The 24,667-nt window shown below is 46.0% G+C and overlaps 1 protein-coding gene across 1 annotated transcript in view; it reads right to left on the bottom strand.

The window, feature by feature from the left end:
- The window catches only part of HSD17B4 (hydroxysteroid 17-beta dehydrogenase 4), a 123,569-nt gene that overhangs the window by 27,639 nt on the left and 71,263 nt on the right, over positions 1 to 24,667 (bottom strand). The window contains exons 18-20 of the mRNA XM_074994996.1: positions 15,646 to 15,715; positions 3,264 to 3,370; positions 2,832 to 2,918 (exon numbers count right to left, since the gene is read on the bottom strand). Of these exons, the coding sequence (XP_074851097.1) occupies positions 2,832 to 2,918; positions 3,264 to 3,370; positions 15,646 to 15,715 (264 nt within the window). The remainder of the gene's footprint in view (positions 1 to 2,831; positions 2,919 to 3,263; positions 3,371 to 15,645; positions 15,716 to 24,667) is intronic.

The raw sequence follows: 24,667 nt of genomic DNA, 5'->3' as shown, positions 1-24,667 counted from the left end.
ATGTGAATACTCCTATATTAGTTTAAACCAAGTTCATTTACAATTAATTTTAAAGTAGAAAAATCCTTTGGTATGGGTTTAAGCTATACCAAAACTAAGAAACTATCTACATATGGGTTTGCACCAGTTCAGCTAGACATGTTCAAGTTTGTGTGTTGAGAAGCCTAAGACAGAGGCACAGAAGTAAAGCAAATGCAGTTTTCACATTTCTCCTCTCAAATACATAAAGTCACTTGGGTTTCATCGGATCACCAGTCAGAAAAACAAATTGATCACATTTGTGTCAGCAGTTCTCTCAGATGATGTATGCAGGACATCTGCACTAGAAGAGGGGCAGATGTAGGTTCAGACCAGCATTTGGTCACGGTAAAACTCAAGTTCAAGCTCAAGAGGTACACCACAACAGTGACAAAGCTGGGATTGAGATTCAGCATGGAGCAGCTGAAGGATTTAGAGACAAGGGTTGGTTTCCAAATGGAGCTGTCCAACAGATATGTACTTCTGGCAAACCTCATGCCGAGAGACGATACCATGGAACAAATTTGAGAACACACCAAAACTGCTTGGAAAGAAACATGCGATAATACATTAGGAGAGAGGACAAGGCTCCACAAAGAATGGATCACAGCAGAACCACTGAGAAAAGTGAAGAAATGAAAAAGGACAGAAAAGCAGCAGTTGACAACAGCAAAACAAGAGCAGATAAGGTAGAAGCTCAGTGATTGTATGCAGAAGCCAATACAGGAGTTAAAAAGGCTGTAAAATGGAACAGGAAGAACATTGTGGAAAACCTTGTACAACAAGCTGCAAGACAGAGAAACTTGAAAGAGCTCTATAACATCACACAGAAGCTAGCTGGGTCACAGCATACCGTGGATCAGCCAGTACAGGATAAGGAGGAGCTTGTGCTAACAAACCCAAGTGAGCAGCTCAATAGATGGAAGGAACACTTGGAACAGCTACTGAACTGCCCTGCCCACATGGAACTTCCCAAGTTATCAACTGCAAATATACTTCTGCAAATTAACAGCAGCAGACCTACAAAAAAGTAAATCAGAAAAGTCACTGCCCATCTGAAAAGCAGAAAGGCACCTGGTCCAAACAACATCCCCACAGAAGCAATCCAGGCAGGTAGTGAGACATCAGTCAACGAGATATACAATCTATTTGGGAAAATGTGGGATACTTAAGAGATCTCACAAGACTGGGAATACGGTTACTTTATCCACCTTCCAAAGACAGACAACTTGAAGGAATACAAGAACTGGAGGGGCATCACATTCCTGTCTAGTCCAGGAAAAGTGTTCAACAGGATTCTCTTAGAGAGAATGAAAACTGAAATTGATATCTAAGGGAAGAACAGGCCAGCTTCTGAAGAAAGAGATCCTGTAGTGACTAAATAGCAACTCTCAGAGTGATCATAGAAAAATCACTCGAGTGGAACTCCCACCTGTATGTAACCTTCACAGACTTTCAAAAAGCCTTTGATAGTGCTAATAGACACACTTTCTGGGAACTGCTGCAACACCATGGCATCCCATCCAAAATCATTAACTTGATGTGTTCAACATATGAACCTTGAACATGCCAGGTTGTTCACAAAAATGTCTTTACAGTATCCCTCAGCATACTGTTGGGAGTGTGTCAAGGGTGCCTATTGTCGTCACCATTCCTGTTCTTGATCACAATCAACTGGATTATGAACAGGACTACAGAAGGCCATGAACGAGGCATACAAGGGACACTTTTCAAACAGCTAGAGGACATTGATTTTGCTGAGGATGTCGCTGTTTTCACACCAACATGAAAGCATGAAAGAAAAGGTCACAACACCAGACAAAACTGCCTCAACAACTGGATTGAGCATGAACATGGGAAAGACCAAGACAATGAGGATCAACCATTCCAACATCACCACCTGGAAGACGTGGAGCAGTTCACCTACTTGGGGAGTATTATGGGCATAGATGGAGCAACAGATAAAGATATCAATGCCAGGATAAGGAAAGCAACACCTGCATTCAAGACTCTTCATCCCATATGGAGTTCACAAATAATATCTCTGAAGACAAAACTGCAGATCTTCAACACAAATGTGAAGAATGTGCTCTTGTATGGATGCAAGACCTGGCATACTAAAAAGTCTTCATATCACAAGCTACAGACATTCATAAACAGATGCCTGAGGAACAGCCTTCATCTCAAATGGCAAGACTTTGCCACAAATGAGGAGCTTTGGAACAGAGCAAGAGAAGAACAAATTGACATTGAAATCAAGAGAAGAAAGTGGCGATGGCTAGGCCGTACTCTCAGAATGCCATCATCCAGCATAGTCCGTCAAGCTCTCACGTGGAACTTGCAAGAGAAACACAAAAGAGGAAGACCTCGCACAACGTGGAGAAGGTCTACTGAGATTCAAGGACAACAACTGAGGTACTTCTTGAGCCAGTCAGAAGTTTTGTCCCAAGACAAAGTGAGGTGGAGTAGACTTGTAGATGACCTATGCTCCATGAGGAATACAAAGGGTTAAGTAGTAGTAGTAGTAAACATACATAAAATCAAAAATCAATATTTACAAAATTAGTACAATGTTATAAAAATCCACTAATTAAAAGGAGTTCTGATACACAAGAGTATTTCAGGCAATTGCATATGCAATCTTGATAACTGCAGAAAACTATTAGTATTAGATGGAGAAAGGTAATCAAGTCATAAAGGCTTCCTTTCTTCACCAACTGCTTTATTCCACCCAAATGGGGGAGAAGAGGACGAGTGGAGAAAAAAACCCCCACTTTTACCACCTTTTTCTGAAGCTCAGAGCCTGTTCTAACCTTGGTTTGAAGATGAATTCTGTTTCCCTCCTTCCATATCTCTGTTTGCAGAGTTTGTCCTGGAAACACCGGTTTGGCAAAACGGACCTGCAAAACAAGGGGTCAGAATGCGTTATATATTTTTAAATACAAGTGTTCAACAGTAGTAAATAGGCAATGTAAAGCATAAAATTAATTGAAATAGAAAAACTGTTCAGAAAACAAGTAATTTCAAAGCAGATTACCTAGCATTGTTCATTGAAACATGCTAGCAATAGCCATTAAAGTAGCGTATTAAGTAAAAGCAGAATGAGTAATCTGTTGTGATAGATTTAATATAAAGTTGCATGGACAAATCCAAAGTCCTTTTCCACCTTAGGAAATGTAATTAATAGAAACCACTCTTTAACAGATGAATAATCAGGGAAGAGAAACTAAGTGCCAAGAACTGACCTTAATGGACTTGAATCTGGTCACATCGTTATTTGCAAAGTGCTTCAAAACATGCCTTGTAGCAAAACCAAATGAACAAAGGCCATGCAGTATGGGTTTCTGAAATCCTGTTAAAACAAAGCAAAACAAAACAGCAATATTTGGTTTAATGTACAAGTTTTGCTCTCCTTTTTTTTCCAGGAGTCTACATTTTTGTGTGTATCCTTATTGCTCAAATAATAGAAATGTAGGGGTGGAAGGAGTCTCAAGGTGTCATCATGTCCAGCCCTCTGTGCTGAGGCAGGGGCACATAAACCAAGACAAGGCCTGACACATATTTGTCCAACCTCTTCCTGAAAACATCTAGTGATGGGGATTCCACAATACCCCTTAGAAGCCTTTTCCAGAGTTTATGTACTCTTATAGCTACAAATATTTCGCCTATATCTAACCTAAATCTCCCTTGCTGCAGACTAAGCCCATTACTTCTTGTTGAACTTTCACTGGACACTGAGGAAAGACAGTTACCTGTGTCTGTAACTGGTGTTCTTCAAGATGTGTTGCTCACATCTATTCAACATAGGTGCACATGCTCACTGCATGCACCAGCGCAGCAAGATTTTCCCTTTGCAATATATATTTTTGTTCTGTTAATGTAAAAGTGAGGGTCCCGCAGATGTCCAGGACATGCGGTCACCTCTCTTTGCTGGTAAAATGAGGTTTTGGGGAAAAGAGCATGAGGAAAACATCTTTCAAATGGAAGGCTGAGACTGTGGCAGGGTGTGGTCACAGCTGGACCTTGTCTTTAAAGAAGGCAGCGTAAGGGGGTCTGAAGTTAAGGCACGCAGCTCGGAGACTCTCTTAGCCAAAACAATAGCCACAAACAATCCAAAAAGGATATCTTCGGCTTCTTTCAGACCCTGAAGATTCAGAGTCGTGGCATCCTCTTAAGAAACTCCTAATGAGCCCATGCATTGTCCAGGAGAACCACTGGAGGGGGGCCCATGACGGCTTCATCAGGAGAGGAGGAGGAGGAGGAAGCCTGCACCAGGGAGGCCTCTTCAGGGAGCACGGAAGTAGAAGGCTGGGCCTCTAACTCCTGTTCTGTCTTGAAACATCCACTGCCAGAGGGCATTTAGTGGAGGATACCATGCCACTGATGAACTGGCTACAAATCTCAGTACTTAGGACTGCTCGGGAAACCCCCATGGGTTCCACTGAGATGTCTGGCCACCCACGTGTGGTATTGAAGGAATGGGGTGGGGGCAAGGAGGGATACCTGAGCTGGAGGCAGTGAGGCCTGATGGAGCATGCTGTGCTGGGAGAATAGGAGCGAGGGCTGGTTTTGGTGTGGTACCGTGCATTGAAAGACGCAGAGGCCTGGGACACTGAAGTGGCATGAATGGAGAATTCCCCTGGAGAATACTGACTTCCAGGAGACCTGATGTGCAGACGTCGGTGACAGGCTGATTCTTAGCAGGCATGAGAGCGGTCATGGGAGCGGGTGCCAACCGCCAGTAGAGTGAAGTTGCGATGTAGAATGGGAGTGCTGATATCCCTGCATTCCTCAAAAACATGCTGTGGAGTGTTGGGGAGGGGTACCAACACAGGGAATGGTGCCAGGGTGCCAGTGACCTGTCCTGCAGATGGCACTCAGATCTTGGTGACAACCAGTCCAGAGTATAAAGAAAGGTTACTCACCGTAGTAACAGTGGTTCTTCGAGATGCGTCCCCGTGGGTGCTCCACATTAGGTGTTGGGCTCGCCTGGCGCCGCAGATCAGATCTTCCAAGCAGTTTCTGCTGGACCGTGCATGCGCCGGTGCACGCCGCTCCCTTGCGTGCTCCTGGCCACGTGCGCGATCCGGTCCCCGCCAGTTCCTTGACCAACAGCCTCGGATGCTCCTGCAAAACACTAAACAGAGATCCGAAGCCGGGAGGATGGGCGGGTATCGGAGCACCCACGGGGACACACCTCAAAGAACCACAGTTACTACGGTGAGTAACCTTTCTTTCTTCTTCGAGTGTCCCCGTGGGTGCTCCACATTAGGTGACTACCCAGCAGTAACCCAAGATAGGAGGTGGATATTCGGATTATGTGCAGCTTGTCCCCGAGAGGACCGCTGTTGAGAGACGGGTATCCTCTTGGAATACCCTGTGAAGGGTGTAATGTTTGGCGAAGGTGTCATAGGATGACCAGGTCACCGCTCTGCAAATGTCTTTTAGCGCAACGCCCTTGAAAAAGGCTGTTGATGCCGCCACCGCCCCAGTGGAATGAGCCCTGGGTGTGGCCAGTAAAAGAGTCTTTTTGAGTTCGTAGCACATTTTTATGCAGGATACAATGTGCTTCGAGATTCTCTGCGAAGAGAGACCTTCTCCTTTCGATTTGGGAGCGAGAGAGACTAAGAGTCTATCCGTTTTCCGGAAGGACTTGGTCCTGTCTATATAGAAGGCTAGCGCCCTCCTCACGTCCAGGAGGTGTAGGCGCGCCTCTTCGTTGGAGTTATGAGGCTTTGGATAAAACGAGGGTAAAACAATAGGTTCGTTAATATGAAACTCAGAAGAAACTTTAGGAACAAAGGCTGGATGCAGCCGTATGGTTACCGCCTCCTTGGAAAAAACAGTGCAGGGTGGCGTTGCCATAACTGCCGCAAGCTCGCTCATCCTGCGAGCTGACGTGATTGCGAGAAGAAAGGTCGTCTTTATCGTAAGGAGGCGGAGGGAAACCGTGGCCAAAGGCTCGAACGGTGGTCCCGTTAGCGCATTAAGCACCAGGTCCAAGTTCCATGAAGGTGGAAGCGGCTTCCGAGGGGGGTATAGGTTTACCAACCCTTTGAGGAACCTGGTAACCATGGGATGGGCGAACACCGTGTGCCCTTCCTCTTCGTGTCTGAACGCCGAAATGGCGGCAAGGTGGACCTTTAACGAGGATAGTGAGAGTCCTCCTCTCTTGAGGTCCAGTAGATACTCTAATATTATAGGTATAGGCACCGAAAGGGGGGCTAGCTGTTTGGTAGAACACCATGCCGTGAAGCGAGTCCATTTCTGCTTGTAGGTCTTCCTGGTGGAAGCCCTCCTGCTACTTTCTAGGACTTGTTGCACTTCCTCCGTACATGTGCTCTCTAGGGAGCTGAGCCATGGATTAACCACGCTTGTAGTCGCAGGCCTTGGGGGTGCGGATGCACTATGGACCCCTGGGCTTGCGTGAGCAGATCCCGCGCCACCGGAAGGGGCATCGGTGGATGGTCCGACATGCGCAGGAGTAGGGGGAACCACTGCTGTCGATCCCACGTTGGGACTATCAGGATCATTCGGGCTCCGTCCCTCCTGGCTTTCTGCAAGACTTTGTGGATCAGCACTGTGGGAGGAAAAGTGTAAAGCAGGGGGCCCCCTCAGGAGATCGTGAATGCGTCCCCCAGTGACCCCCGTCCCAGTCCTGCCCTGCAGCAGAATCGTGGGCACTTCTTGTTGTGTTGAGTGGCAAACAGGTCTATTTGGGGAAAGCCCCATGCGTATAAAATCGGTCGTAGCAGATCGGGACGGATCTGCCACTCGTGTGTGAGTGCGAAACGCCTGTTCAGCTGGTCTGCCTTCACATTGTGAGCGCCTGGTAAGTACGAGGCTTTCAAGGTTATATTGTTGGCGATGCACCAGTTCCACAACCGGACTGCTTCCGCACATAAGGCACGGGACTGAGCTCCTCCTTGCCGATTTATATAAAACATGGTGGAGGTATTGTCTGTACTGATCCCGACTACTTTGCCTTGTATATGGTCTCGAAAGTGTCTGCAGGCGTTGAACACTGCTCTGAGCTCCAGTATATTTATGTGCAGTGACTGCTCCGTGGAGGACCACAGCCCTCGCATCACCTCTTCGCCCATGTGTGCTCCCCACCCTATGAGGGAGGCATCTGTAGTAAGAAAAACCGATATTTGTGGTTGGTGGAAGGGTACCCCTGTTAGCAAGTTCTTGGGGTTTACCCACCATTGCAGGGATTTGCGCACCTCTGTTGTGGGCGACGCCACCCTGTGAACGGTGTGTGCTGCCGGTTTGTATACGCTCGCCAGCCAGTGCTGCATGCTGCGCATGTGTAACCTGGCATTCTGTACTACGAACGTCGCTGCTCCCATGTGGCCCAGCAGCTGTAAGCACGTCAGAACCGGCACCGTAGGGCTGAAGGTGATGACTTGCACGAGGGAGCCGATGGCCCGAAAGCGAGTCTCTGGTAGATACGCTCTCGCTGTAATAGAATTTATACATGCCCCTATGAACTCTATGTCCTGTGTGGGGTCTATCTTTGATTTTGCCAGATTGATAACCAGGCTGAGCGAAGAGAACGTGCCTGCTGTGACGCGTATCATGCGTAGTACCTCCTCCTTCGAGGCCCCTTTGAGTAGGCAGTTGTCCAGATACGGGAATATAAATACCCCTTGTCTGTGCAGGTAGGCTGACACCACTGCCAAGGTCTTGGTGAAGACGGGGGGCCGAGGAGAGACCAAACGGTAGGACCTTGTATTGAAAATATTCTTTGCCTACCATGAACCGGAGGAATCGTCGGTGAGCCGGACGGATAGTTATGTGAAAATACGCGTCTTGTAAGTCGAGGGCTGCGAACCAATCTCCATCGTCTAGTGCCGTAAGGATGGAGGCGATTGTGATCATCCGAAAGCGTTGCTTGCGCAGGTACCGGTTGAGGCCTCGAAGATCTAAGATGGGCCTCCAGCCTCCTGTCTTTTTCTCCGTGAGGAAGTACCTCGAGTAGAACCCTCTCCCTTGCAGTTGCTCCGGCACTCTTTCCACTGCCCCTATGAGCATAAGATGGTCTACCTCCTGCTTGAGCCTCTCTACGTGGGAGGCCTCCTGGAGGTGGGGCCTGGGTGGAGGTTGTGGCGGTGGGAGCCACTGGAAGGGGATGGCGTACCCCGTGGCTATGATCTCCAGCACCCACTTGTCTGTGGTGATCCTTTGCCACTGGTCGTAGAATGGTTGGAGGCGATGGTGGAATAACCGCTTCGGATGACCTTGCGCGATGGTAGTGATGGCGCAGCCCTGGATCTGTGTGTCAAACTTGTGGCCTTTGGCCCTGCCCCGAGGACGCACGGCTCTGTTGGGAACGTCACCTGGGAGTTCTGTACTGCTGGTGCTGTTGATGTCGCCCTTGCTCGTAACCCGTGGTACTGGGGACGCTGTTGCTGGTAGTGGTACCGTCTTTGTTGAGGGTAGTACTTCTTCTTTCTGTATGGAGGAGTGTAAATCCCCAGGGTCCTAACTGTGGCTCTTGAGTCTTTACTGGAATGAAGGACCAAGTCAGTTGATTCAGCAAACAGCTTCTGCGAGTCGAAGGGAAGATCGACTATCTTTGCCTGCAGATCCCTCGGTATACCCGAAGTCTGGAGCCAGGACTCCCTTCGCATCATCACTGCCGTAGCTGTGGAGCTTGCTGCTGTGTCCGCAACATCCAGGGCAATCTGAACTCCCGTCCTCGAGGCCGCGTAGCCTTCTTGCACGATGGCCTTGAGCACCCGTTTCTTGTCCTCTGGAAGCGAGTCCATGAGGGAGGTTAACCTAGTGTAGTTGTCGAAATTATGGTTCGCTAAATGCGCTGCGTAATTTGCCATTCGCAACAGTAGAGTGGAGGAGGAGTAGACCTTTCTGCTGAACAGCTCTAGCTTCTTGGCATCGTCGTCTGTTCCCCCGTCTTGAATTGAGATGTCTTTGATCTTTGTTGCGACGACTCCACCACCAAGGAATTTGGTTGTGGGTGGCTGAACAGGAACTCCATGCCCTTCGCCGGCACGAAGTATTTCTTATCCGCTCTCTTGTGGACAGGCGGAATAGTCGCGGGGGTCTGCCATATCATAGTGGCGGATTCCAAGATTGCTTCATCAAGCGGTATTGCTATTTTGGAGGAGGCCGGAGGTCTCAGATTTTTGAGGAGCTTATGGTGTTTCTCTTGCACCTCTGCTGTCTGGATGCCTTGCGTGAAGGCCACCCTCTTAAACAGCTCTTGAAACTGTTTGAGATCGTCCGGAGGATGGACGTCCCCCAGGGCCATAGCCTCGTCCGGGGAGGAGAGCGAGGAACCACTAGGATACGCCTCTCTGGACCCTTCCGGTCCCTGTTGGTGATGGTATATCCGCTCGCTGGAAGCTTGCAAGGGAAACTCTCGGGGTTCCATAACCAGTTCCCCCTGAGATATTTGAGTCTCTGTCCCCGTTCGCGATTGCCCTTGGGGATACGGGACCGTCTGGGGGGATCTTTCCCTGGTAGACTGCCGGTGGTGTCTATGCCCTGCGTGATAGGGGCGACCATGGCAGCATGGGCACTGTTCTTGGGAAGGTGACCTGGACCATTCCCTTGGTGCATACCCTCTGCGTCTGGGGGAGCGAGATCGTCGAGAGACCTGCGACACTGGTGAGAGCGATTTGTGATAGTACTCCAGCGGCTCAAACCCCAGGAAGGGTGAAGGTGGTCCCAGCCAGGGCGAGGCTGGTTGTAAAAATGGAGACGGGGGCTCCGGGTAGGCTAGGGGGGACCCCTGCCTTCTAGTTGGAGTCTGCAGCATGAGCAGAGGGCTGAGAGAAAGCAACTCCGCAGCCCTGTCTGGAGAGGGGCTGTGGTGCCTTGTTTTGTGTGCAGCCTTCCCCCTCCCTTGAGGGGGTGGCTCTGCCCCCTTACGTGCAGGGGATCTCGGCCCCGTCCGCGCCGTGCTTGGCACGCTTATGGGCAGTGCCGCACAGGCGGTGTCCTCCGGTGCCAGCAGGCTGCGTGCCTGTGCGCTCTGCACCGCTGGTTCCCCGGGGGTCGGTGCCGCTGCCTGCGGTGCCGCCGGTACCGGCGCTTGTTTAGCCACCACCCTGCCTGCGGTGCGGGGCGGCTGTTTGATTATTGGAGGCTGAGCCGCCTCCACGTGGCTCTCCGTGCTGCCGCCGATCAGCTGTTGCTGCGGCTGGGGGCTGTGTGCTCCTCCTGTCCCGCTCGCTGTTGCTGCCGGCAGAGATCGGGCTGGGGAGACCTTCCTCCCTTTTTCCGCTGATGGGGTGAGGGAGGCGGCTTTCCTTTTATGGGCCCCGGAGGGTCCCTCCTGCTGCGGCCGCTCCGGCACATCTGGCTGGAGGGCCTTGTCGAAGAGCAGCATTTTAAGCCGCATTTCCCTGTCCTTCCTTGCTCTGGCTGTTAATTTTGCACAGAAGGAGCATTTCTGCGTGACATGGGACTCCCCAAGGCACCTTATGCAGTGACTGTGCCCATCAGACGCTGGCATTGCCTCTTGGCAAGACTCACATTTCTTGAATCCTGAAGAGGACATTGTTGGTGAGTCTTTTAGTTGTTAATGGGGTACTTAGCACCTTCTCTGTGCTGTTTTCCCCCTCTCCGATAGCCTGCCGCAGCAGGAGGGCTAATGGCCCTAGGCTCCTGGCCTCCGGTGCTCTGCTTGTTACTAGGACTGGACTGAATGCCGTCCCGCTTGTTGTTTCTTGTTTTTTTGTTTTTTTTTTTGAAAATAACAACTGGCTAACTGAACAATAGACTAAGAACTTGAAAACTTTTAAGAAAAACAGTTAAAACCATTGAATACGCTAACTTGGCTGTAGGCTAGTCGGATTCCGTCTGCAGCCGACGGCGGTTAAGAGGAACTGGCGGGGACCGGATTGCACACGTGGCCAGGAGCGCGCAAGGGAGCGGCGCGCACCGGTGCATGCGCAGTCTGGCAGAAACTGCTTGGAAGATCTGATCTGCGGCGCTGGGCGAGCCCGACACCTAATGTGGAGCACCCACGGGGACACTCAAAGAAGAACCTTAGTTTCTGCGGGTGCATGTCTGTGGAGATCAGCACCTAACTCCCAGAGAACCTCACACCCCTGGATCCTTCTGGGGACTGAATCAGGCTGCAGGCTCTGTGGCTCTCTCTGCATGGAGGTGAAGTCTTACACATACCCCTTGAGAGTGAGCAAAGTCTCTGCAGAGACCAGGGCAGTGCCATGGTAGGCTTCCATTTATGGTGCAGTCCTGCAACTACAGGTATGGCTAGCACCAAAATGACAATGTCGTGAGCTGTTTTGAGAGGCCTCCAGCATCGACAGCACCTAGAGTTGTTTGACACCACTCTGGGAGGCAGCAAGGAAGTGAGAAGGAGAGCATTGCTCTGAAAGGGCCTTAGAGGTCGGCTGGGCCACAACAGATGAATCAGTGGTGGCCCACGTTTTGGTCTTATCCTCCTTTGGCCTGGGTCTGCACAATGCCAGAGAACAGTGCTGGGTGGTCAATGGCACCGGCGGGGCGATGCACATCAACACACTGGTACTTGGTGCAGAATTTGACTGGTTACATGACAGTAGATTCCATTAGAACTTGCAGATCATTGCCCCTCTCCTTTTTGCTGCAAGGCTTAAACCACTTGCAAAGGTAGTACTTTCCCACTAACGTGTGCCTCTCCTAAACACCGCAAGCAGCTGCTAGCTGGCACAGGCCGACTGCAGCTGTGACATGACTTGAAACCCAGGGACCAGAGCATGCTCCAACCTGACCCCAGGCTAAGTCCCTGTGGGAGCTAACACTAACTGATTATAGTAAACTAATAATATCAACTATTTACAGGGAAAACACTCCAGCAAACTGGAAAAAAGGAAGTGACAGCTAACACTGAGGTGAGCAAGTTCCCAGCACCACCACTAGTGGCAAGAAGGAACTGAGGTGGAAGGGACCTGGAGACGCCTAATGCAGCATGATATGTGCACACCACTCCAGGTGGTGCCTGAGCTGTTTCCTCATACAGATACTACTCTGGGAAATACACAGCAAGCACACGTGCCTACTTTGAATGGACATGAGCAAGCACTCAAAGATGACCAATGGATCTCAGTCCTTTTCACAGCAGCCCTAAAATATTGAAAGATTCAGTCTTTTGTCAAGTGTAAAAAGAACCAGTTTTTAAAGCCCTTCCTCCTCATAGGTCACGTTTTCTAATTCTGTCGCCGTTTTTGTTGCTCTTCTCTATAGACTCTCTCAAATTTGTTCACATCCTTCCAGAAGCGTGGCACCCAGAATTGGGCACAGTATTCCAGATGAGCACTCTCCAGTGCCAAGAGAAGCACAATAATTACTTCCTCAATGTTACTTTCCATGCTCCTGTTAATGCACCCCCAGCACGGTATTAGCCCAATACATCAGGTTGTTGACTTGTGTTTGGTCACTATAACCCCCTTATAACTATAAGATGGTTTTCAGCAGTACTACTTCCTAGCTACTTACTCCCAATTTTGCAGTTGTGCAATTTATTTGTCCTTCTTAAGCCAAATACTTGATATCTGTCTGTATTGGAGGTTGATTTCAGACCAATTCTCCATTTTATCAAGGTTGTTTGAATTCTAATACCATCTTCCAATGTGCTTGCAACCCCTCCAGCTTGGGGTCATTAACAGGTTTTATAAGAAAATTCTCTACACCATTCAACCAACCATGAATGAAAATACTGAATAGAACTCACCCCAGGACTCACTCCCATGGGGCACCAGTTGATATACCCTCTGAGTTCAATAATGAACCACTGATAACTGCTCTTTGAGTAAGATCTCAAACTTGTGCACAGATCTTAATTTCATCTAGACCATATTTCCCTAGTTTGCTCCTTAGAATGTCCTGTGGGAGTGCGTCAAATACTTTACTGAGATTAAGATTGGTTCAATCTATTACTTCCCCACTATCCACTAGGCAAGTAACTTGGTCAAACGAGGAAACTGGGTTGGTTTGTCATGATTTCTTCTTGACAAATCCATGCTGGCTTTTCCTTATAACCTGTTATCCTTTCAGTGCTTACAAACTGGTGGTTTAACAATTTGCTCCAGTGTCTTTCCAGTTATGTTAATGCATCTATAATTTTCTGCCTTTTGCTGCCCTTTTTCAAGGCAGAACAACGTTTGCCCTTCTCCAGTCCTCTGAGCATTTAGCCATCCTCACTGCATTCTCAAAGAAAAAAGTTAACAGTTTCAAAATTGCATTAGCTAATCCCCTACGTACTCCAGGATGAAGGTATTAAAGGATAAAGTTGACCTTGTCAATTTGAATTTAACAGGTTAAATAATATTTATATAGTTCACAGATGAGACATGGGGCAATTTATGCCATCTGTTGAGGTTGCCTCGCGCTTGCCATCACATGATGCTGTTTTCAGGTGTTTATAGCTTCCACAGCTTTAACCGTTTGGGCTGAAATGTTCTGTGCTCAAAATGAATTCTTTACAAAAATTTCAGTCCGAACAGTTCAACCACTTCTGAGAGCACCGCTAGGGGAAAATACAAGCTTTTAATTATATTTAAAAATACCTGGCAACATTTTTTTGAAACTGTGCTAGAGTCAGACACCACCACCCTCCGCACCAGCTTCCCTTCAGCAGGGGTGGTGGGGTGGGGCACACTGCACATGAACTGTAGCTTAGAGCAGCAATGCTTAAGGAAGTGGTAAGCAAACGTTTGATCTCAGGCCCCACTTTTCGTCCCTGCAATTAGCAGGATGCCCCACGCCCCCAACCTGTCTAATGTAATCCAAACCAACGGAAAATTCAGTTATGTTCATATGAAAAAGAAAACCCTTTAGGCATGTGCAAGAATATATGTAGACTGTAACACTTTATTAATTGGTATATGAATGTGAATACACATATATAAAAAGAGTAACATATTTCAACATTTTTAATGAGATGAATGAGCCTGAGACCCAGCAGCCAATCATGCTGCAGTCCGCTTAGGAAATTTCATGCTTTCCTCCTTTGTGCACCCACCTTTAGGAAAAGAGCACACTGTTTTAAACTGACAAAGTGAACATTTAATGATAAGCTTTAAGAAGAGACATTAGTAACAGTGGGGTATGTTTGTTTTTTATAACACCCAGTAGCCAGACATGAATCCCCCATTTGGCCTTTTCTTCTCCTACCCCCCGACTGGGAGAGAAAGAGAAAGAGACAGAGAGGGAGACAGGCAGCCTCTGATGCCCTGGGAACACAGGTGTGCTGTCTCACCCAGACTCTCTACCATACACAGAAACCAGACAGTGAATGGGCTAGCTAATGGCCGCCCTTCTGGCTGATATCGGTAATTGACACACCTGATCACTGCCCCAGGAAGAACGGGGAACCTCCGCCCATCACCTCCAAGGTGCCCAACTGTCCACAATTCACAGGTGCAAATTGAGCCTTGCACCTTCCCTGGGAAACCTGGGGTTCAAACACATTCCTCCCCGATTGGCCACTTGAGACCAGGAAGAAGCCTCCGTGACCAAAGGGGTATAAAGAGGGGTTTGGCAGCCCACCCCCTTTGAGCTCCAATCACCCACACCTGCTGGCCAGGTCCGGTATTGACTCCCGAGACTGGGGACGCCTGGTTCGTATCTACTTCTTCCCGAGGGATTGAGAGAAAGTTTCTGGGTCACACCGAATCTATGAGGCAGGGGGTAAGAATTACACCTGTATTACACTTCTTTCCTATAGGAATTGAGGGAAAGACACTGGTTCCACCAGGTCTAAGAGGCAGGGGTGAAAAATCACACCTGCAATGTGCCTTTCTTGTGTACACATTAATTGTATTAGTTTAAGCTAGCTAGTTTGTCTAAAACTTTTCTTAAGTTAAATTGTGTTGTTTCCCCTTTAAAAACTGCGAGTATTAACTGTTTTTGGCTATAAACTGCTAAAAACCATTAGCCTGTCTATCAAACCAAGGAAAGCCCTTATCTTATCTTTAAAACGCATTTACCCTTTAGATCTATTAGAAAACTGCGATGGGCCATTATCTTTTACATAGAACTGTAGAAAATCATTATCTTGTCTGTCAAACCACAGGGGGTCCTTACCTTAATTGGCAAGCTGCCGTCAGCAATTACCTTCTGTAAACATTAGTAACCACAAGAAAATCATTATCCTGTCACTCAAACTCAGCAGCCATCTTGGTTTCATTCATAAAATTGGGCGGTCAGTTTAAAACCCCTTTTTACTCGCGGCAGCCGCTTCTGTTGTAAAATCGCTGCCAGCCGTTTTCCTATTAACTGCTACTAAAGTTATAAACAAAAATTCACAATTGTGATACTTTAATCATTTGTCTTAGTTAAATTGTTTCTATCTTTGTATAAATAAAAAGTAGTTGTTAAAGCCTCTAATTAGTGTAATTTTCCTCTTGCTGCTGTACCCAAACTAAACGCAAACCAAAGAACCCAGCCTGCCCTGGCTGCTTAGTGTAGCTGCTGGTGCGGCATCACTCCCTTTGCCCCACCGGACCTTTAGCTGGCACCTGGGCATCGGCTCACACACCCCTGAAATGTGTTTATTAAATGACAGACAAACATTATTTCCACATAATACTAATAATTCCCAATCTCAGCACTTCTCTTAAAAAAAGAAGAAAACTCCTCAAAGCTCACCTCCAAGAGCAGCAAAACCAGGATCAATGTGTAAAGGATTCCAATCCCCACTGAGTCGATACAAGGCAGCCTGTGGAAACAGAACAAAAATGGAAAGTTAGTCAGAGTTGGTTTAAAAAAAAAAAAATCTAACACTAGCCACATACAACCTTTCATTGTGGGAGGAATTCATCACAATCTGCTTAACTAGGGTTCTGATGCTGAAATCTATAACAAGGAAAAATATAAATTAAATGTTATTTTGAATGCCTGCCAGGGTACAGAAACAATTGCTGAAGAGGCAGGGAAGAGTGCCAAGAACTACATCTGGACTTGGCGCACGACTGATTAGTACAGTTACCGAAGAGGCGTGGAGGGAAAAAACATACTGTGCTGGTACATCAATCCAATCACAGTAAAACTTGACAAAGAAAGCAAAATTGTTCCTAAAATGCTTCATTAAATTAAATTATATCCACGTTTGCCTAAAAAGCTATTGTAAATAGCCAGGGCCTGAAGGATGAGTACACGTTTTGTAGAAATACACTTCATAACACAGAATTTCTTGGTTTGAAATAACCCCACTTTTTTCTTCAGCAGAAAAGCATACGCAACCAACAGAGAGGTTTCCTTACCTCCACATTTGGAAGCGTAATACAACTGCCAAAAAGTGAAGTATTTCTCACTAGGGCTTCACAACAATTCAGGCCTGATATGAAAAAGTCTAAGTGGTGTGAGGGTTGGGGAGGGGGTTACAAACAGTTTGTACAGTCGAAGATACAGTGAAAGTGACAGAATTATTTTGTGTTGCTGTAGTCATGTCCTGGGTGAGGTAGTATCTTTTACTGGACCAATTTCTACAGGTGAGAGAGACATGTTCTCAAGCTCCACAGAGTTCTTCCTCAGATCTCGGAAAGATACACCAAGGATAGGTCTCCACTATGCAGCTTTTAGCAACAAGTCTGTGTCAACACAACCCTATAGCTAAAAATTAGCCTGTGAGAAAGCTGCTTGTCCCCTGCTGCAGTGCTTCACATTTTCACTTGCTGCATCAAAAACCTATGTGTAGGAGGGGAGGGATTAACTTAAATACTCCTGAATGACAAAAGTTTTGTAGTCACAGAGAGGTAGCCATGTTAGTCGGTATCTTCACAAAACAAAAAAAAGCAGTCCTGTAGCACTTTAAAGACTAACAAAAGTCATTCAAAACATTTTCACCATTTGGACCCATGGGAAAGAGGCTCTTGAAGAGTTCCACCGCGACTTCAACAGTTTCCATGCCACCATCAGCCTCAGCCTGGACCAGTCCACACAAGAGATCCATTTGCTGGACACTACTGTACAAATAAGTGATAGTCACATAAACACCGCCCTATACCGGAAACCCATGGTCCACTGTACTTACCTATATGCCTCCAACTTCCATCCACGGCGCACCACATGATCCATTGTACACAGTCAAGCACTAACGTACAACTGCTTTTGCCCCATTCCATCAGACAGAGACAAACACCTACAAGACCTTTACTAAGCTTTCCTGGAACTACAATACCCACCTAAGGAAGTGAAGAAACAGATTATCAGAACCAGGTGTGTATCCAGAAGCCACCTGCTACAAGGCAGGCCCAACAAGGAAACAACAGAACATCACTGGCCATCACATACAGCCCCCAGCTAAAACCTCTCCAGCCCACATCATTAGTGATCTACAACCAATCCTGGACAAGATCCATCACCCCCACAGACCTTGGGAGGCAGGCCAGCCCTTGCCTACAGACAGCTGCCAACCTGAAACAAATTCTCACCAGCAACTACGGACCACACCACAGTAACTCTAAAGCGAGAACCAATCCCTGCAACAAACCTCACTGCAAACTCTGCTCACATATCTACACCAGCAATATCATCACAGGACCTAACCACATCAACTACACCATCAGGGGCGCTTTCACTTGCACATCTACTAACATAAATATGCCATTATGCGCCAGCAATGCCCCACTGCAATATACATTGGCCAGACTGGACAGTCTCCCCATAAAGAATAAATGGACACAAATCAGTCATCAGGAATGGTAACATACAAAAACCTGTAGGAGAACACTTCAATCTCCCTGGACATTCAGTAACAGATTTAAAAGAAGCAATCTTACAACAAAAATATCTTCAAAAACAGACTCCAAAAAGAAACTGCAGAGCTGCAATTCATTTGCAAATTTGACACCATCAACCAAGGATTGGACAGAGACTAGGAGTGGCTGGCCAAATACGAAAGCATTTTCTCCTCTCCATGTTCACACCTCCATATTAGCTACTGATAATGGGCTACATCCTGCCTGACTTAATTGACCTAATTTCTCCTCTCTTGATGTTTACAACTCCATATTAACTGCTATTAATGGGCCACATCCTCCGTGACAGAATAGACCTTGTCAGAATAGACGTTGTCAACTCTGCCCCCCCCTTTGACTGAGACTCCCTCTTTAAACCCTCCTCTGAAACCCTCCTGACTCATGCCCATGAAAGCTTATGCTCCAAAATATCTGCTAGTCTATGAGTTGCCACAGGACTTCTTGTTTTTTAAAAAAATATTTTGTTAGTCTGAAAAGTGTTATGTGACTGATTTTTTTAAAAAAGTTTGTTGGATCAATTGCAAGAAAAGTACAAGCATAGGCATACTCAGTGTCACACACTGTCACCCGCAGCGTCAAACAGATAGAATATGTTGTAACCACTTATCCTAAACTAAGGAATCCTGCACGATGAAGTGGCCCATTAACAACTCATTAACACCCTGAATAGTCCCTTAGAAGAGTAATTCTCAGCTTCTTCCTTGAGGACCCCAAAGTTCTTTTAAAAACGCCAAGGCCCACCTGCGCCACAACTGTTTTTCCGAATATCCAATAGATTAAAAGATGTATTAAATGCATAGTTACATTGTTAGACACCCCCAATATTAAAGAGACATTAAATGCAAACTAAACTAAATACTAATTCTTATTGACTTTCTGAGAAAATTCTTGATGTTGCTGGCCAACAATTACACCCACATATGGGGCATTTGACAAGCACATGAGCTTGGTCAATGTTCATCCTGGTTTAGTGCTCTGTTTTCACTGCTATCATGGCGAGAAATATGGCTTTTCTGAAGTGAGTGGTTCTAAAGATGATCAAAACTTAATGCTCAAAAGAAACAGTGACGTATTCATCCGCAGAACCACACACAAATGTCTCCAGCAGCATTTCTTTGAATATGGTTCTGAGGGAGCAGTCCGATGAAATGCCTATGAGCTTCTCTAAGTGTTTTGATGGGACACTGGATGGACATTTACCTTCAGCGTTCTCAAAAAAAGGACTTGCAGTACACACATAGAGCAGCTTATTCTGTGCTGAGTTCAGAAAATAGGTATTAAATTTGATAAGCTGCTCTAGATGCCCTACACCAAGTCAACGTTTCAGTCCTTAATGAAAGGACGTAAGAGCACAAAACACACCACTCCTTCCCATGAAGACATGAACTTTCTCAAGCTGCAGTTTTCTTTTGAATACATCAGTTCTCTTTTACACTGGACAATAAAATTAGTGCTCCCACCTTGCATAATTTTATTCAGTGATTTATTTCACTGAATGTGTCTGGGTGGCAAAACTGGTGTACCTCATGCACATCATCTTTCAGCACCTGCACAAGTTAAGTTTATCAGCTAAGAAAGTGCATAACTTTTCCATAAGATTAAATATACAGGCATGCATTCTGTCTCAAGACAGCCATCTCACCTTGGTATGCATGAGCAGCAAAAACCTGGAGCTCTGTAGCCAGACAGACAGCCCCCTCTCAAACCAGCATTGCTGGGAAAACAAGGGAGCCAAAACAACAGGGCACTTAACGTAAATTCCAGCACAGCCTTTGAAGCTGTGAGAAAGCACAGGTGTTGCTGCTACAATGTGCCTCTGGGAACATATACAACGATTAGGCTCACAGCAGACAGAGGAGCTGTGACGGACATGGCTCTTAGCCCCTACTAATAACTTGATGCACACACGCCAACATCCTAGGTGGGAAAATATTTACCCTAATAAAAGGAATGTCCAGTAGTCGAAACTTATTGTTTCTCTCCCTTGCAAGTGTAAACTACTCCTGCAAGAGCTGGCGTCACCCAGACAGACCAGCCCCAATTTGGCATAAGAAAGGAGAAAGAGAATAAAGAAGTACAGAGGTATAAGTATGGGACCTACAGCACCATGATTTTTGAGTGCTTTTCACTATCTATCTGCTGGTCAGATAAGTGACAGCCTCCCAAGGCTTCTGCAGCAAAAGGGGTTCCTAAGCCTTGTCCCTTATTCGTCTTTCCGCGGAATTGAGTGACCGATCCTGGCTTGGCACCGCTGGAATCGAGAGATGCAAGGAGGGTAAGAAGCACCCACACCTGATCTCCTATCTTTAGTGTACACATATTTTGAAATAGAGCTCTATACTTTGTTTTCTTTCTTTGGGATCGTGGCTTCAGTTTTGTAACTTGTTTGTGTGTGTAACATCTATACATTTAAATAAGTAGGCACTAGCAATTTTGTAACCACATGATTAAAATCTAGTTTAATAAATTTTGGTAACCGTTTGTGCATAAGCCTGACTTGTTTCCCTGGGTTACTGTAAAGCAGCCAACACAATTAAAGAACCTCAGCCGTTTTGGCTATAAAGCCTGGCCATTAGGTGAGAGTACTAAGAGCCTAGCGTTGAGTTGTGCCGCCTCCACGGGGCAAACTCTTGGGGCGCCTGTCAGTCAATCCTGACTGCCCACCGCGAAGGGACAGCGAGTCCTAGCGGTTAAAGTCACGGGTGTGGAAAGGCTCTTAGTGCTGCCATTGGGGCACCTGTCAGTCAGTGTTGACTGCCCACTGCGAAGGGGCTCTGAGCTCTAGCAGTTAAAGTCACGGGTGTTTAGGACCTTGGGGCATCCGTCAGCCTGGCCCGGGCTGCCCGCCGCGAACGGACAGAGAGTCCTAGCGGTTAAAGTCACGGATGGTATAAAACGGGCATAGCTGGCACCTCACCAAACATCCTTCGCCATCGGCTAACAAGCTCTTTACTTCAATTTTAATAAAATTAGCAAGTGTGCTCAATGTGTTCAGAACACTTTGAAGACATGATTCAATATCTTTTGCATTAAGTGTAAAAGAGCAGTGTTTTCAAATAGCACATATGTAACTGCTTTTATTTAGTGTACAACTGTGGAATGCTTTCCAGCCATTGCTGCAGCACAGTCTTCCTTGCTGCAACACCCGTCCTCCTTTGATTCCTTATTTCCATGCATACCAAACTCAGGCAAGTAAATGGGATGTTTTTTGAAATGTCTGTGGATTCAGCTAGTGGAACAGCAAAATCATTGACACGCAAACAGTCAATACACTGGGAAACCATGTTCTCTGATGCAGAAAGTGATCAATCGTTTGGTAGTTACTTGACATCTGTGAGTGTGGTGCATTCGCGCGCGCGCGCGCGCACACACACACACACACACACACACACACACACACACACACACACACACACACACACACTTTTTTTTCAGTACCATATCTTCTATTCTGCAAACACTTCCTCTGTTATTTCCAAAGTATCAGCAATTGTTATGTGGCAGTGTGGGAGGGGTTGTTTTACCAATTTTCTGCCCCACTATGTGGGATGACCTTTAAAACTCTTTATCCACAGTAGTTGAGGATTTCATTACTGCTTTACAACAAGCATTTCCTTGGCCATTCATTCAACACCCCAAAAAACCTGATACTTATCCTTATTGATGTCATGCTTTAAAATTAACTGTCTCTGTAATTTGGAAGGTTTCTAACTTTCACTGGACAGCACATGCTGTGGTTGAAATATTTCCACTTCCAGGACAAATAAAAACAAATTCAAATTCACATTTACTAATTTTTGTAAGGTTAATAAATGGCTTTATTTTTATTTGAATCCCTCCTTGGTGTTCTTCAGCCCTTAGGGTATCTGAACTTGTTGAAGTAAGTTCGGTATAATTGCTCTGTGCTTGCTTTGAAGCTGATGGTCAAAATCAAAATTTATCCATATCTGGTATTTCTTATTTATGCTTGCAACTATTTTCCCTGTGTTGTGTAACTTGTCCTGCTCCCACTGAAATAGCTCCTTTACATCCAGTGAACAGAGCTACATAACCTGCAAGGCTGGCAACAGACGCAGAAACCAATCAGTGAACTCTCACATGCAAGGCTTCTCTTGGCAGAGCCAGCTCTGGATCAGGAAGGCATTAAGGCTGAGATATAAGGTGTGTGGCCCCCACCACAGGGTCCGACCCAGAAGCCTTAGGCTCATGTCCTGAAAATAAAGCTGGAAGTTGGACTATATCACCGCTTGGAGGTGGGGCGCAGAGCTTGGGGTTTCAGCCCCCAGCTCCAATATGGTGGTTCTCTACTTCAGCCTTGCAAGGAAAGCAGAGCTTGTTGCTCCAAGATTCAGCCTTGCAGCTCCGAGATTTGGCTCCATGAGGGCACTTGAGTTTGTGGCTCCGGGCTTCAGTCTCACAGCTCCTGACCTCAGCCCTCAGCTTCTGCCCTTAGCAATTTCTCAACTGCATGCTCCCAGCCAGGAACTGGAGGCACAGGGATGTGGCACAGGGCTTCTTGCCTCCACTGTGGAGATCCACACCTGGAGTCCAGTTATCTGCTACAGTAAGGTAAATGTGGATATTTTGGGGCACATCTATTTTGTGTGTCATACAATATATGAAGACATTAAATCACAGAACACTAGGACTGGAAGGGACTTCGAGAGGCCATCGAGTCGAGCCCCCTGCCTCAATGGCAGGACCAAGTACTGTCTAAACCATCCCTGACAGACATCTATGTAACCTCTTCACAAAAATCTCCAGCGATGGAGATTCCACAATCTCCCTTGGCAATTTATTCCACTGTTTGACGACCCTGACAGTCAGGAACTTTTTCCTAATGTCCAACCTAAACCTCCCTTGCTGCAGTTTAAGTCCATTGCCTCTTGTTCTATCCTCCGACACCAAGAAGAAAAAATTTCCTCCCTCCTCATGATACCCTTTTAGATACCTGAAAACCGCTATCATGTCCCACTTCAGTCTTCTATCTTCCAAACTAAACAAGCTCAGTTCTTTCAGCCTTTCTTCATAGGTCACATTCGCTAGACCTTTAATAATTCTTGTCACCCTTTTCTGGACCCTCTCTAATTTCTTCACATCTTTCTTGAACTGCGGTGCCCAGAACTGGACACAATACTCCAGCTGAGGCCTAACCAGCGCAGAGTAGAGCGGAAGAACGACTTCTCGTGTCTTGTTCACAACACACCTCTTAATGCATCCCAGAATCGTGTTTGCTTTTTTTTTTGCAACAGCATCACACTGTTGACTCATATTTAGCTTGTGGTCCACTATAACTCCTAGATCCCTTTCTGCTGTAGTCATTCCTAGACAGTGTCTCCCCATTTTGTATGTGTGAAACTGATTGTTCCTTCCCAAGTGGAACACTTTGCATTTGTCCTTATTAAACTTCATCCTGTTTACCTCAGACCATGTCTCCAATTGATCCAGATTATTTTGAATTATGACCCTATCCTCCAAAGCAGTTGCAACCCCTCCCATCTTGGTATCATCTGCAAACATAAGCAACGTACTTTCTACACCAATATCTAAATCATTGATGAAGATATTGAACAGCAACAGTCCTAAAACAGACCCTGGCGGAATCCCACTTGTTATACTTTTCCAGCATGATTGAGAACCATTAAGAACTACTCTCTGAGTATGGTTATCCAGCCAGTTATGCACCCACCTTACAGTAGCCTCATCTAAATTGTATTTGCCTAGTTTTTTTTGTAAGAATATCATGCAAGACTGTATGTCTGCTTTAAGTGAAAAATCTGACTAAAATCTAACTACTTAGTTGCAACTAGTATCTCCTTATGACATGATGCTTGAAGCAAGGAGAAAAGTGAGAAAATTTTAAAAATCCACACTTCTTAAAAAAAGGCAATTAAAATCAAAACGATCAAAAAATCAAGTAATGTTTAGAAACAACTAGATTCAGAACTTTAAATGCAATCAATGCATCTGATTAAAAACAAAAGCTTAAAAACATTTCACCTTTCTTCAACATTCATCTTAATAGAAATGTTCTCACTTACACAACACTTAAGACATAACTGGATATAGCACAGTGGATGAGTTCTATTTTAACCCAGCTGAGTTACGCCTGTCAATGATTTCTTTTCACTAATTGTGGTCTTTTACATTATCTCATCATATGAAGAATATTCTACTACAAAGGCAGATTTAAAGGAAATGCAAAACCTTGCTATTTTTGCTTTCTACGCCTGATAACAATAACAGCATTTCCTGAAATCTCCAGTGATAACATCAAAAAGTGATCCATCCTTGGAGTTTGACAAGAATCAATTGATTAGGGGCATGAGACTGAAGTCAGTCATAACATGGTTAGGTTGTTTTCCAATTAATAACAAACTGTCAAGTCTCATTCCCTAACAATTTAGGAGTTCTGCCAGATCATGGAAGGAAAGGCGATATTCAACTTGTCCATGCCAATTTTTCAATCCTGTCGGCAGACTACAATACAGGGCACTGGTAACGCTAACAGAAAATGAAGCCAGCTTTCCATGTATACGTGCTCCCTTTTATCTGGAAAGAAGAGTTTTGTCTGAGAGGGTGTAACTTTCTTTGCCTAAAGCCATACATGTCAAAAACACAACTTCGCTAATGAACAACAGCAAACATCCTCATGCGTGAAAAAAAAGCTGATTGTCAGAACAAGACTCTGGCTCTATAGATTTCCTCGTGTTGCGTTCTGCCCGAAGATATTACAGAGCTTTCTCTTCCCTGTGCCACCAAAATGTTTCAGGTTCAACTAATAGCAATACAGGCTTTGATCGAGAAAAGTCAATAAGCACATGCTAAGTGTGTAGCTGATTAGGGATGGGCTTAGGCATATGCTTAAATGTATGCACACCTATTTAAATACTTTGCAGAACCAGGGCCTT

The sequence above is a fragment of the Carettochelys insculpta genome, chromosome 5 (assembly GCF_033958435.1).
Source record: "Carettochelys insculpta isolate YL-2023 chromosome 5, ASM3395843v1, whole genome shotgun sequence".
Lineage (NCBI taxonomy): Eukaryota > Metazoa > Chordata > Testudines > Carettochelyidae > Carettochelys > Carettochelys insculpta.
The sequence above is the reverse complement of the archived record's forward strand: the minus strand, read 5'-3'. Positions and strand labels throughout refer to the sequence as shown.